The sequence below is a fragment of the Lynx rufus genome, unplaced genomic scaffold (assembly GCF_022079265.1).
Source record: "Lynx rufus isolate CCGP_SWC_20201006 ecotype Redwood Valley unplaced genomic scaffold, mLynRuf1.p SCAF_4, whole genome shotgun sequence".
NCBI classification, from domain to species: domain Eukaryota; kingdom Metazoa; phylum Chordata; class Mammalia; order Carnivora; family Felidae; genus Lynx; species Lynx rufus.
The window spans coordinates 82195826-82212108 of NW_025814856.1; the positions used below are offsets into that span (position 1 = coordinate 82195826).

Sequence of the window (16283 nt, forward strand, 5' to 3'; positions counted from 1 at the left end):
AAAACAGTGTTTAAAATATACTTTCCTCATAGTGTTGTGAGGACTAAATAAGATAATAAATGTGTGAGGACTAAATAAGATAATAAATGTAAAGTGCTTAACATAGTGCCTGGCATATGGTAAACAGTCAATACATCTTAGCAATGATTTATTCAAATTATGACATATGAGGTATATTTGTTGTGACGAAGATACATACATCTGGGTACATGTGCTGTATCTTGGCAGCATGAATGAGTTGAAAAGTGAGTGCTTATGTTTCTGTTGTCCATTTATAGAGGAGTCAGGGGACACTTCTCACCTTCTGAGGTGTAGCTGAAAGCTTCAGTAGATGTTTGCAAGGAAAAGATGGACATTCTTGGTGGAGGAAGAAACAGGTGGGAAGGCATGGAGACATGAAAGAGGGTTTGTATTGGGAGATCCACAGGTGACTTTGTATTGTCCAAGCATGGCCCAAGAAGATAGGGGATGAGGCTGGAGAAAGAGGTAGAGGACAGAACGTGACTGGCTTTGGGTGCTCTGCAAAGAGATTCAGACTCATGCTATATGCAGTGGGAGCCACTGAAGAACTCTGAGTAGAACTCATACAGCGAGAAATGAGGTTTTGATAGTGGTGGCAGAAGGGACATGTATGAGAGATATTTAGGAAGTATATAGGTAGGGAGGGCCTGGTGATTGGTTGGATATGGAGAGCAGAGGGGATAGAAGGAGACATAGAAAATTCCCAAGTTTTTACTTGGTCAACTGCAGACATGGGTGCAGAACCCAGAAAAAGAACCTCAGAGAGAGATTAGGACTTGTAAATAAGATGCCAAATTCCATTTTAGACATGTTTAATTCCAGTACTAGGACACATCTCTCTACACTACGGGCTCCTTCAATCCTGAGTGACGAAAAGAATACATAGCCATTTGACTTTTGGAATCACCATTTTTGTTTTGTTTTGTTCCTCAATATGTCTGGCAAGAAATCATAGTAACTAGGTATATTCCAATTCAACCATTACTGAAAGCAGAAAATTTACACAAAGATTTTCAACAACCTCCAAGTTCTATCCCCTCTATTACAACTAACATCTCATTTTTATCCTTAAAAAAAAAAAAGGCAGTATAAAAGGAAGCTTTTTATGTCTGCTGTCAGGGACCTTTTTTCCTTTCTAGATTGCTCATGATCTGAATGCCCAATAGTTACATCAGAGTTCTCAGTTATTCTAGACTCCTGGGCACTCACTGCATCTTATTTGATAGAATGTGCTTTTTAATATCCTGTATTCAAACATCAAATATGCTAAGTTTCACAGGTTATATTTATAGGTTTCCCAGCCAGGGAAATCTAGGACCTATAAAGAGAATCATAAAAGTTGCAAAGTTCAGAGAAAAGAGCAAGGCACTTAGAGAAGTCCATCATGAGCCATTCACCAGACTCCTTCCTGAAGCTAGCAGAAAGAGTAGGAAAAACTGAAGTACTAGTCCTCTGAAAGTAGCAATTCTGAGTTTGAGGTGCTTATGGCACATTAATGTGTCTAATTATCAATCAGGAAAGATCTGTTGCTCAGGAAGGGGATCTGAGCTAGATGTAGCGATGGTTGACATGATGGAAGTCACAGATGAGAGACAGAAGGTGAAAAGAGTCAAGTTCAAGACTCCACGAAATGGTGGATTTGGAAGGTGAACCCACAAAGGAAACTGAAAATGAACATCCAGAGAGGCAGGTGAGGAAAGAGTTCAGACTGATATCAAGGGAACCAAGTGAGGTGGTATTTCCAAAAGCAAGAGATTGTCAGCAAGGTCAAATTTCACAGGTGGCTCAAGTACTGTGAAAACAGAAGCATCAATTTTTGTAAAATAAAATTGCTCATCTATGTATACACTTGTACATGGCAACATTCACAGCTTAGTATTTTGCTTGAATGTTGGTGCTGTGTGCTGTTTCAGTTTGTTTGGGATAGACAGTAAACTGCCCAGTACTGTTATGGGTCTGTGTAAAGGAATTAAGCATGGTGTTAATGTTTTGTATACTTTTTTGTTGATGTACAAAAAGACTTAATGATGGGCACAGGTGTTGTTTTTTCCAAATTATTGTAAATTATTTTTCACAAACATTGAGGAATTTCACATATTTATTGATTCATTCTTTTCTTTGTTATTTTCTTCTTTCGTTTGAAACAGAATTAGCTAAGTCCTATAATATTTAGAGCAGCAATTCTAGGTTTGAGTGTAAAACCAAGAATAAGACAAGCAGCTTGCCTTAAAGTTGTTATAAACTTTTCCCCCATCAATTTTTCTCTTCTTTTGAACAGGACATTTTGTTGTTTTGGCAATTTGCTTTCCCTATAGGTTGTAGCGATTTTTATTGCCATCTGCAATAAAACAACTATGGTAGACTTATACTCATTCATCAAGATTACCTGTTATAACTTCGCAAAAATCGCTAGGAATTAGAACTTTATTGTTATTTGAATTTGCATTTTAAAAAATTCTAGGTGTACCTTAGTGGCTCAGTTGGTTAAGTACCCAACTCTTGATATCGACTCAGGTCATGATCTCACAGTTTGTGGGATCGAGCCCCACATTGGGCCCTGTGCAGACAATGTAGAGCCTGCTTGGGATTCTCTCTCACCTGTCTCTCTCTGCCTTCTCCTGCTCGTGCTCTCTTTCTCTCTCTCTCAAATAAATAAACTTAAAAAAATCTAGTGATATCAACAATTTTGTCCTATATCTGCTGCTTTTCATTGCAATTATATTTCACCTTCTATGAATTTTCTGTTGACATTGGGGTATCAATACTTCTGCCAATTTGTATGAACTGTTTATAACAATGTAGTTATTAATCATTTGTCATATTTTCTCCATATCCTTACAACAGCTTATCTCACTAATGTGGGAAAGAGATCAGTTTTAGTATTTTAATTGGAAAGCCCACAAGCTACTGCTTGTAAAAAAAAAAAAAAAGAATCAAAAGTTGAACTATGCAATCTTATGTCATTTTATGTAGATTTTTTCCAAAAAATTATTTCTTTAACCACATGCAAGACAGATTATAAAGTTTATTTATGCTTATTTACTATTCTGGTATGTCTGTATTAAAGTGTTGACAGTTTCCAAACTGAAACATACTATAAATAAGGATGATTTGTAGCTATGTGGCTGTTAGATAAATTACATTATATTTTATTCTAATATTACTATTCCTAGACCATCTTTCCAGACTTTTTCTACAAACACAGTGTCTCAGAAAAAAAAATCCATGTGCAAGTTTTAAAGAATAAATTTACTTTCAGAACGTTAAGCTTTGTTTAATAAGGTTTCACCCACTTCAATTTCATTTACAAAACATGTTTGTTTTTAAATTGTGACCAAATGTTCAGTCTTACAACAAGGCAAAGTATTGGTGTTTTTGTTTTCCTCAGTGTGTCATCTTTTGCCAACGAGTAACATAATCACACCAACCAAAACAGTAACTTCATTTTGTAAATGTGGTCAACAGGGATTTGGGAAAATTTGAAGATTGTTAAGGTAACACAAAAAATTAACTGCAATAGTTGTTACGTCTAAAATAATCTTATTCAAAACACCTCCTAAAATATTCAGCAAAACTGAAGAGAAAGGGTGACAGAAAAGCTAGAAATAAGCTAAAAAATATACAAGAAAGGATAGAATTAGAAAAATCAGCATTTTGCAACTCCTAATGGAAAAAAGTGATTTAGGCAAGGATCACCAATTAATCTGAAGTCTAACTTGGCTAAAAGGTTTCTGAGAAACATAGTATTTTTGTGGTCTCAAAGAATTACCCCACAGATTATTTATTAAATCAAAAGTAAAAATACATGCTATTGAAGAGATCTATAGTTACCACCTACGTCAAGTGAGTAAGCAGCATCACCAACAGTGGGGTGTCTCATATATGTGCCCCTAAAGGGTTGCAACAGCACCTAGGTAGTATTCTTGCAGAAAATTTTTACCTAGAATCTAATCAGTAGGAACAATCTGACAAATCCAGAATGAGAGACATTCTATGTAATGAATGGCCTGAGATCTTTAAAAGTCAAAGGCTTAAAAGACAAAATTTAAAGAAAAAAAAAAAGGCTAAAGAGACATGACAACTAAATGCAATGCATGAACTCTGAGTCCTGAATAAAAAACAAATATTGGTTTTCTGTTAAATAGTATGGTATCACTATTAATTTTAAGTATTATAATACTATATATACTGTACTATATATATGGGAAAATGTCTTTAAAAATTTTTTTAATGTTTATTTTTGAGTGAGAGAGAGTAAGCAGGGTAGGGGCAGAGAGAGAGGGAGACACAGAATCCGAAGCATGCTCCAGGCCCTGAGCTGTCAGCACAGAGCCCAACATGCGGCTCAAACTTATGAACTGTGAGATCATGACCTGAGCCAAAGTCGGACGCTTAACTGACTGAGCCACCCAGGTGCCCCTAAAATGTCTTTATTCCTAGAGAGATACATATGGAATATTCAGAGGTAAAGTATCATGATATCTGAAACTTATTTTCAAATGGTTCAGGTAAATTTAGAACATATATAATATGAAATATATAACAATTGCAAATGTCGATGCATTCAACATGGAGCACCCAAATACATAAAGCTAAACAGACATAAAGGAATAAACTGACAGTAATACAATAATAGTAGGGGACTTTATGTCAGTGGATAGATCATCCAGACAGAAAATCAACAAGGAAACAATGGCTGTGAATAAGACTAGATGGATTTAACAGATAATACAGAACATTCGACCCCAAAACCGCAGAATACACATCCTTTTCAACTGCACATAGAACATTCTTCAGGATAGATCACATGTTAGGCCACAAAAGAAGTCTCAATAAATTTAAGAAGATTTAATTCACATCAAGCATCTTTTCTGAACACAATGGAATGAAACTAGAAATAAATTACAAGAAAAAAAAACTAAAGAGAAAAAAATAACCCGCAAACACACGGAGGCTAAACAACATGCTACTAAACAACCAATAGGTCAATGAAGAGGGGAAAATTTTAAATACATGGAGGCAAATGAAGATGAAAACACAACAGTCCAAAATCTTTGGGATGTAACAAAAGTAGTTCTAAGAGGAAAGTTTGTAGTGATACAGGTCTATCTCAATACAAGAAAAATTTCAAATAAACAATCCACACTTACACCTAAAGGAATTAGGCAAAGAAGAACAACCAAAGCCCAAAGTTAGTAAACAGAAGGAAATAAGAAAGATTAGAGTGGAAATAAATGAAATAGAGACCAAAAAAAAAAAGATGAATCCAACCAAGAGCTGGTTCTTTGAAAAGATAAACAAAGTTGGCAAACCTTTAGTCAGGCACATCAAAAAAGAAAGAGAGAGGACTAAAATATTTTCAGAAATGAAAGAGAAGAAATAACAACCAACAACACAGATATAAGAGAATACTATTGAAAATTATATGCCAACATATTGGTCAACTTAGAAGAAATGGATAAATTCCCCCAAAATTACAGTCTTCCAAAAGCAAATGAGGATGAATTAGAAGTTTTTAACAGACTGGTTATGAGTAATAAAATTGAATTTGTAATAAAAAAAAACTCCTAACAAATCCATGGTCATGGGTTAGAAGAATTAAAATTTTCAAAATGTCCATATTACCCAAAGCAATGTATAGATTCAGTGCAATCCCTATCAAGATACCAATAGTAGTTTTCAAAGAACTAGAACAAATAATCCTACAATTTGTATGGAACGAACAAAAGACCCCGAATAGCCAAAGCAATCTTGAGAAAGAACGAAGCTGCAGTTATCACACTCCCAGATTTCAAGATATACCACAAAGTTATAGTAAGCAAAAGAGTATGGTTCTGGCACAAAAACAGACACAGTGATTAATAGTAGATAGATAGCCCACAAATAAACTCATGCTTATACAGCCAATTAATTCATGACAAAGAAGGCAAGAATGTACAATGGGGAAAAGACAGTCTTTTCAATAAGTGGTGCTGGGAAAGCTGAACAGCTACAAAAGAAGGCAAAAGAGTGAAATTGGACCACTTCCGTATACCAGATACAAAACTAAACTCAAAATGGATTAAAGACCTAAGTGTGAGACCTGAAACCATAAAACTTCTGAAAGAAAACATAGGCAGTAATTTCTTGGATATCAGCTTTAGAAACATATTTACGAATAGGTTTCCTCAGGTCAGAGAAGCAAAAGCAAAAATAAGCTATCGGAACTACACCAAAATAAAAGTTTTTGCAGAGCAAAGGAAACCATGAACAAAACAAAAAGGACACCTAGTGAATGAAAGAAGATAATTGCAAATGATATATCTGATAAGGGGTTAATATCCAAAATATATAAAGAACTTATACAACCCAACACCTAAAAAAAACCAAAAAAATCCAGTGGAAAAATGGGCAGATGTGAATACATTTTTCCAAAGAAGACATACAGACGGCTATCAGACACATGAAAAGATACTCAACATTGCTAATCACCAGGGAAGTCCAAATCATCAGGTGAACCAGATGATATCACCAGGGAGATATCATCTCACACCTATCAGAAAAGAAAAGAAATAAGAAGTATTGGCAAGAATGTGGAGAAAAGAGAACTCTTCTGGACTGTTTGTGGGAATGTAAACTGATGCAGCCACTATTGAAAAGTGTGGATGTAAGCAGGAAAAGACCTCTCTGACCTCAGCCGTAGCAATCTCTTACTCGACACATCCCCAAAGGCAAGGGAACTAAAAGCAAAAGTGAATTACTGGGACCTTATGAAGATAAAAAGCTTCTGCACAGCAAAGGAAACAACCAACAAAACTAAAAGGCAACCAACGGAATGGGAAAAGATATTTGCAAATGACATATCGGACAAAGGGCTAGTATCTAAAACCTATAAAGAGCTCACCAAACTCCACACCCGAAAAACAAATAACCCAGTGAAGAAATGGGCAGAAAACATGAATAGACACTTCTCTAAAGAAGACATCCAGATGGCCAACAGGCACATGAAAAGATGTTCAGCGTCGCTCCTTATCAGGGAAATACAAATCAAAACCACACTCAGGTATCACCTCACGCCAGTCAGAGTGGCCAAAATGAACAAATCAGGAGACTATAGATGCTGGAGAGGATGTGGAGAAATGGGAACCCTCTTGCACTGTTGGTGGGAATGCAAATTGGTGCAGCCGCTCTGGAAAGCAGTGTGGAGGTTCCTCAGAAAATTAAAAATAGACCTACCCTATGACCCAGCAATAGCACTGCTAGGAATCTATCCAAGGGATACAGGAGTACTGATGCATAGGGGCACTTGTACCCCAATGTTCATAGCAGCACTCTCAACAATAGCCAAATTATGGAAAGAGCCTAAATGTCCATCAACTGATGAATGGATAAAGAAATTGTGGTTTATATACACAATGGAATACTATGTGGCAATGAGAAAAAATGAAATATGGCCTTTTGTAGCAACGTGGATGGAACTGGAGAGTGTGATGCTAAGTGAAATAAGCCATACAGAGAAAGACAGATACCATATGGTTTCACTCTTATGTGGATCCTGAGAAACTTAACAGGAACCCATGGGGGAGGGGAAGGAAAAAAAAAAAAAAAGAGGTTAGAGTGGGAGAGAGCCAAAGCATAAGAGACTGTTAAAAACTGAGAACAAACTGAGGGTTGATGGGGGGTGGGAGGGAGGGGAGGGTGGGTGATGGGTATTGAGGAGGGCACCTTTTGGGATGAGCACTGGGTGTTGTATGGAAACCAATTTGTCAATAAATTTCATATATATATAAAAAAATAAATAAATAAACATAAAAAAAAAAAGAAAAGTGTGGATGTTCCTCAAAAAATTAAAGCTAGGAATACCATATTATCCAGCAATTTTGCTACTGGATATTTATGCAAAGAAAATCAAAACACCAATTTGGAAAGATATATGCAGCCCTATATTTGCTGCAGCATTATTTACAAAAGCCAAGATATGGAAGCAACCCAAGTGTCCATCAGTAGATGAACAGGTAAAGAGGAGGTGTGTGTGTGTGTGTGTGTGTGTGTGTGTGTGTGTGTGTGTTTATATACACAAATATTACTCAGCTATAAAAAACAATGAGCTGGGGCGCCTGGGTGGCTCAGTCGGTTAAGCGTCCGACTTCAGCTCAGGTCACGATCTCGCGGTTTGTGAGTTCGAGCCCCGCGTCGGGCTCTGGGCTGACAGCTCAGAGCCTGGAGCCTGCTTCCGATTCTGTGTCTCCCTCTCTCTCTGCCCCTCCCCCGTTCATGCTCTGTCTCTCTCTGTCCCCAAAATAAATAAATGTTAAAAAAAAAAAAATTAAAAAAAAAAAAAAACAATGAGCTATTGCCATTTGTGACAACATGGATGGGCCCAGAAGGTCTTATGCTAAGTGAAATAAGTCAGATAAAGACAGACAAATATCATATGATTTCAATTATATGTGGAATTTAAAAAAATGAACATACAAAAAACATAGACACGAATATAGAGAACAAATTGGTGATTGTCAGAGGGGAAGGAGGTGGAGGGATGGGCAAATTAGGTGAAGGGGATTTAGAGATACAAACTTCCAGTTTAAAAAACTGCATCAAGGGGCATCTGGGTGGCGCAGTCGGTTAAGCGTCCGACTTCAGCCAGGTCACGATCTCGCGGTCTGTGAGTTCGAGCCCCGCGTCAGGCTCTGGGCTGATGGCTCAGAGCCTGGAGCCTGTTTCCGATTCTGTGTCTCCCTCTCTCTCTGCCCCTCCCCCATTCATGCTCTGTCTCTCTCTGTCCCAAAAATAAATAAACGTTGAAAAAAAAATTAAAAAAAAAACAAAACTGCATCAAGAAAACTTGTATATATATGTATGTATAGGCAGAGTTAAAAATATATACTATGTATATATGTGTATATATAAAACTATATTCATACAGATATATTAATGAAACTGTATATTTATACACACACACTCATATTAATTAAGCAAATACAGCAAAATGTTTACAATTGGTGAATTTAGGTAAGGAGCATACAGGTGTTTGACTTAGCTGTATACTAAGTACACACACACATACCATCCCAACATTTGGTAACTAGTTCATTGCTGATGTCTATATATATCAGCTAAACAATTCCAGATATTAAATTGGGGGTGGGGGTGGGGAGAATTGTTTTTAAGAATTTGCTCTGAAATGACTTGTGTACATGTAGCTGTTCCTGGCAGCGTTCAGTGTCCCCTCCCACTTCTTCCAGTGACCCCAGACTGAACTACTTCCCAAACAATTCACACAATCCTTATGAAGTCTTTGTTCATGTCATTTCCTCAGCCTGAAACACTATTCTTATTATTTTGCTTATCAAAATCTTACTTAGTCTTTAAGGCTTAATTCAAATTCCCCTTCCTCCATGAAAATCTTTTCTAGACAGCCACCCCCCATTCTGTGGTCCCTATACCTTTCTTGAAACGCATGCTCGTTCTTTTTTGCATTATGGCCACTTATGTATCAACTCCTATTCCTTCAAGAGGGAAAGTTTTGTTTTACTCTGTTGCACACAATGAGGCCCAAATTCCTTAGAAAGACGTACAAGACTCTTGGGACTTGGTGCCTGCTTTCGAGTGTTATGTCTTGACGCTTCCTTCATTGGACCTGATACCAGAGCTATAATATAAACCAATTACTAGGAATTCTTAAGTTCCTCAGATCCAGATCCCTCAGTTCCATGGCCTATGAAGGAGGAAACTACTCCTTAGGATTTGTGTGAATTCCTGGGACCTTGCACTCACATACCACCTATATATGTATGTATAGGCAGACTTAAAAATATATACTATGTATATGATGTGTGTATATATAAAACTATATTCATACAGATATATTAATGAAACTATGTTTCATTAATAATGAATAATAATCAATAATAATGAATAATGATGAAACTATACCACCTGCAATCTTGGCTACCACACGAGTAACTTTCCTCTGTGCTTCACTTGATTACAATTTATTCCCTTCCTATACTTTGGGAAAATAAGCCAAAACTTTTCCTGCAAAACATTCATGAGTTTGGCTGACTTTTGAAGGACATCAAGGAGGATTTACATTTTCACGGTTACAACTTCCCTGAAAAGTAAGCGTCCACCTGCCCTTTACCCAAGGGAGGCCCAGTCACTCCCTTTTGTTGATTCCTCATTCCTCCTTCTTTTTGTTTTCCCACTCTCCTCTTTCCAACCCCACTAGAAGTAAAGTCCCTAGGACTTTCATCCCAAGCACTTAACAAGTGTTTCAGAGAACACCTAATTTGGAGCATTTATGAACCTCACGGAGCCAAGCAGAACATTTTACCTAACTGGCTCTGATGTTCTTTAGGTCATTTATCTGAAAACCTTCTGAGTCAAAAAGCGGTTAAAAAATGAATCCTGTTGACTGGAATCGTGTATTTCACTTGTACTGAGAAGCTGTCATCCCATACAAGCACAAGGCAGTTTTCAGCGGACGCCTTATCTCCTCCAGCTGGCTCAGATTTGCTGCTGCTCAGTTGCAAAGTTGTGTTTACAACAGCAAGACCTTTGGTAACTTGTCCAGCACATTAGATGATGGCATCTCTCGCTCCCTGTCTTGCTAAGAGATTGGCCGTTCAGATCTGAGAAATTTCTGTGTTCATCTTGGACTGAAGGATGCTGTAGGAATATTTCTACTCTGTATTTAGCTATATGGTTATTATGCCAATCAATCTCAGTTTTTACAAACATCTTTATTGAGAAATGATTTAAATACTGTAAAATTCTATGATTCAAAGTGTACGATTTAGTGGTTTTTAACATATTGATGGAGTTATGCAACCATCACCACAGTCTAATTCCAGAACATTTTCATCACCTCAAAAAGTCACCATAAACAGTGACTCCCTAGACTGGACCCACCCTCTACCCCACCCTAGGCAACCACTAATCTACTTTCTGGTTTTATATATTTACCTATTCTGGACTTTTCAAATCAGTGGAATCATATAATATATGGCCTTTAGGGTTTGGTTTCTTCTACTCAGCATAATGTTTTACATGTTTATCTATATGGTCGTATGCATCATACTTTTTTATTGCTAAATAATATTCTGTTATAAGGATATAACACATTTTATTTATCCTTTTACCGGTTGATGGCCATTTGGCTTGTTTCACTGTTTTTCTATTACGAATAATGCTGCTAAGGAACATTCGAGTCCAGTTTTTTGTGTTGACATATATTTTCATTTCTTTTGGGTATATACTGAGGAGTGAATTGCTGGGTCATATAGTAACTTTACGCTTAATATTTCGAAGAAATGCCAGACTATTTTCCAGAGTGACTGGACCATTTTACATTCCCATCAGCAGTGAATAAGGATTTTAATTTCTTCACATCCTCACAAACATTTTTTATTATCTTTTTAAGTATAGCCATCATTGTAGGTATGTAGTGATATCTCATTGTGGTTTTGATGTGCATTTACCTAATGGCTAATTATCTTAATTAAATTTTGAGGCCATATATTTTAATGAACAATTATAGTGATGAAACATAGCATTCTATTTTAATATTACCACATAGTGTTTTTGAATAAAGTGGTAAAGAGAATATAGGCTGTCAAATGTCATACTTTGCAGGCGTACTTCATTTCCAGTTCATCTTAAAAAATTCTAACTCGGCTACATAAAAGTAAAAACAAAAGTGAAAACTCCAGAGATAGTTTCATAGGACAAATTCCCCATAGGATAATAACACATACTTAGCTATTATCAAGTACAGGGCAATGAGACAAACCTTGTATCTCTTACTTATTACTTTTGTTTGAACAATTTGGTTTCTGCTGGGGGAATATCTAAGCTCCAGTTCTTCTAACATGAATAAAAAAAAATAGCATCCACATCTGGAACTGAGACCACATGTGCTGGCTCCACAGGGTTTAGTAATTTTTTTTGTTTTGAAACAAGGAGGCAGAAAACATAATGTGTTCCTACCCAAAGAGTCCACATTTGCAATAAAATTTTAAAAATGAATGGAGTGATTTTATTTTTGGATGATATACAAAACTGTTAAATGAAATTAGAAATTGCAGTTTAAACAGTGGCATCAAGGGGCGCCTGGGTGGCGCAGTCGGTTAAGCGTCCGACTTCAGCCAGGTCACGATCTCGCGGTCCGTGAGTTCGAGCCCCGCGTCAGGCTCTGGGCTGATGGCTCAGAGCCTGGAGCCTGTTTCCGATTCTGTGTCTCCCTCTCTCTCTGCCCCTCCCCTGTTCATGCTCTGTCTCTCTCTGTCCCAAAAATAAATAAACGTTGAAAAAAAAAATTAAAAAAAAAAATAAACAGTGGCATCAATTAAGAAGATTTTCTGGGAACACAATCTGGTGCAGCCACTCTGGAAAACAGTGTGGAGGTTACTCAAAAAATTAAAAATAGAACTACCCTACGACCCAGCAATTGCACTACTAGGTTATTTATCCAAGGGATACAGGTATGCTGTTTCGAAGGGACACATGCACCCCCATGTTTATAGCAGCACTATCAACAATAGCCAAAGTATGGAAAGAGCCCAAATGTCCATCGATGGATGAATGGATAAAGAAGATGTGGTATATATATATATATATATATATACACATACACATACACACACACACATACACACACACACACACACACACACACACACACACACACACACACACTGGAGTATTACTCAGCAATCAAAAAGAATGAAATCTTGTCATTTGCAACTATGTGGATGGAACCCGAGGGTATTATGCTAAGTGAAATTAGTCAGTCAGAGAAAGACAAAAATCATATGACTTCACTCATATGAGGACTTTAAGAGACAAAACAGATGAACATAAGGGAGGGGAAATGAAAATAATATAAAAACATGGAGGAGGACAAAACAGAAGAGACTCTTAAATATGGAGAACAAACAGAGGGTTATGGGAGGGGGTGTGGGGGGGGGATGGGCTAAATGCGTAGGGGGCATTAAGGAATCTACTCCTGAAATCATTCTTTTACAATCTGCTAACTAATTTGGATGTAAATTTAAAAAAATAAAATTAATAAAAAAAGATTATTAAAAGAAAAAAAAGATTTTCAAGCACTTCTTTCCTTGACCTGGATTTCATTTTATTTTTTAAACAAAAGGGCCTAATATGTACATCAGTGAAACAACTGGATATAATATTTGCATAACCCATTTTAAATTATGATCCAAATGTTGTATTTAAGCTCAATAAAATGTAAACCAATCCTGTAAATAAAATTTAAAAAGGACAAATCCATATACCATTTCTGGTATTTTCCCTGCCAGTCAGCTCTGGGACCACAGAATGAGAGGAAACTGCTCTTGTCCACCTTTTATAGGAAGCATAATAAACCAGGAAAATGGCATCTAAAAGGCACATTAATCAGTTTCCCCAGTTTAATGGCGAAAGTACTGAGAAATGAAACAGCAGAACCACACATTAAAAAAATTTAAGAACTAAAAAGTGTAATCAATGTTTTTTAACTAAAAAGAAACAAAGCTTTTAAATCTTTTTTAAAAGTTTATTTATTTATTTATTGAGAGAGAGAGAAACAGAGCACATGAACGTGGGAGGGGCAGAGAGACAGAGAATCCCAAACAGGTTCCTTGCTGTCAGCACAGAGCCTGATGTAGGGCTCAAACTCACGAACTGTGAAATCATGACCTGAGCCTAAGTCAAGAGCCGGACACTTACTCAACCGACTGACCACCCAGGCACCCCAAGAAACAAAGCTTTTAAACTGAAAGAGAGAGCTATTATTGATGAATGATTGTCTGTCTGTAGGCCTTTATATAAAGATCTGTTCCCTCTCCAAGCAATTAAACATAGTAAAATGAGCTAAAGATTTCAGATTTTTAGACTGGGCACAAGTAAGAATTTACTGACAAATAGATTAAATAGCCACATGAAGTGTCTTCAAAATAATTGACTTAGATAATATTTACCTAAACACAGGTAACAAGGAAATTTCTGGCTTTGGGATCCTGTCACACTTTTTTTCCCTCTTCCTATGCTAGATCCGGGGCAAGAGGAGGAGAAATGAAAGAGTGGCCAATGCCCTCTTTTTATTTTTTAATTTAATGTTAATTTTTATTATTGAAAAAATTTTAATTCCAGTATAGTTAACACGCAGTGTTATATTAGTTTCAGGTGTACAACACAGTGACTCAACGATTTCATTCATGCTCAGTGTTCATTTTAAGTGCACTCTTCCTCCCCTTCCCCTATTTCACCCATGCTCCACCCACTTCCCCTCTGGTAATCATCAGTTTGTTTTCTATGGTTAAAGAGTCTGTCTCTTTGTCTCTCTTTCTCTCTCTCTCTCTTTTTTCCTTTGCTCATTTGTTTTGTTTCTTACATTGTACATGAGTGATATCATATAGTATTTATCTTTCTCTGAATTATTTCACTTAGCATAATACTCTACAGATCCATCAACGTTGTTGTAAATGGCAAGATTTCAATATTTTTATGGCTGAATAATATTCCATTCATATGGGTCACATGGTAACTTTATATATACACAATGGAATACTATATACATATATATATATATATATATATATATATATATATATATCCATTCATCTATCAATGGACACTTGGGCTGCTTCCATTACTTGGCTATAGTAAATAATGCCACTATATACATAGGGGTGCATGTATTCCTTTTAATTAGCATTTTTGTATTCTTTGGGTAAATGCTCAGTAGTACATTTGCTGGATCATAGTAATTTTAATTTTAACTTTTGGAGGAACCTCCATGCTGTTTTCCACAGTGGCTACATCAGTTTGTATTCCCACAAACGTTAGAGGGTTCCTTTTTCTCCACATCCTCACCAACACTTATTTCTTATGTTTTTGATTTTAGTCATTTTGACAGGTGTGAGGTGACATCTCATTGTAATTTTGCTTTGCATTTCCTTGATGACGAGTTATGATGAGCATCTTTTCATGTCTGTTGTCCATCTGGGTATCTTCTTTGGAGAAATGTTTATTCATGTCTTCTGCTCATTTTTTAATTGGATTACTCATTTATTAAGTGTTAAGTTCTTTATATATTTTGGATACGAACCCTTTATCATATATATCATTTGCAAATATCTTCCCCCATTCAGTGAGTTGCCTTTTAGTATTGTTGATTATTTGCTGTGTAGAAGTTTTTTTTATTTTGATGTAGTTCCAATAGCTTATTTTTGCTTTTATTTCCCTTGCCTCAGGAGGATTCTATCATACTTTTTATAAAACATTAGAGACAACCTGAAATTTTTATTTAAAATGTTGCCTAATGAAAGTAATTTTACAAGTGTAAAGAAATATAAGACAGAAGCTAAACTATTTTGCATAAAAGGTTGTTATTTTACTAGACATATACTGTTTGTACTAAATTATAATCACAAAATGATCTTTATATTATTTATATTTTAGGGTTTGATGACACTTTCCAGACATAAAAAATTAAAGGAACTTTCTCTATCTGAGTGTTATAAAATCACCGATGTTGGAATTCAGGTAAGATAATTAAGGTCTTCTCTTAAACAATTATGGTTAAAACTTAAGCACAAACTGAACAAACTTTATAGGTCAGAGTAGAAAAAATAAGTGGATTATAAATATCCTGATTGAGACAAGGTAAACTGGACTTTAGACAGGTCTCCATAGCCTAAGGTGACTAAGGGAATTTATTTTCTCATTTTTCCTCTCTACTCTCTCTCTTCCCAGTGTTAGACTCATGGGATAAATAAGGACTAACAACTTACATATAGGACAAGGTTTTAACAAAAAGGGTTACAAAACATTTAGATGCCGGTAATCTACTAAGAGAAAAAGCCAAAAGGTTTTTCTAAGGTTAAACAATGATTTACCCTACTACAGTTCATTTAAAAGTTAAACGTACATTTACATAAAACTTTATCCATGAATACGATAAAGTCAGGCTCTTAAAAGGTCTTTGACAAGGTGACAGAACAAAGGTTATTAAAACAGTTAAATATTAACATTTTTTTTTTAATTTTTTTTTCAATGTTTATTTATTTTTGGGACAGAGAGAGACAGAGCATGAACGGGGGAGGGGCAGAGAGAGAGGGAGACACAGAATCGGAAACAGGCTCCAGGCTCTGAGCCATCAGCCCAGAGCCTGACGCGGGGCTCGAACTCACGGACCGCGAGATCGTGACCTGGCTGAAGTCGGACGCTTAACCAACTGCGCCACCCAGGTGCCCCAATATTAACATTTCTAATACTGG

The 16283-nt window shown here is 36.3% G+C and overlaps 1 protein-coding gene across 1 annotated transcript in view; it reads left to right on the forward strand.

Moving 5' to 3' along the window:
* Positions 1-16283, forward strand: part of FBXL13 (F-box and leucine rich repeat protein 13) — a 213495-nt gene that overhangs the window by 168358 nt on the left and 28854 nt on the right. Inside the window, exon 18 of the mRNA XM_047095227.1 lies at positions 15466-15549. Within this exon, the coding sequence (XP_046951183.1) occupies positions 15466-15549 (84 nt within the window). The remainder of the gene's footprint in view (positions 1-15465; positions 15550-16283) is intronic.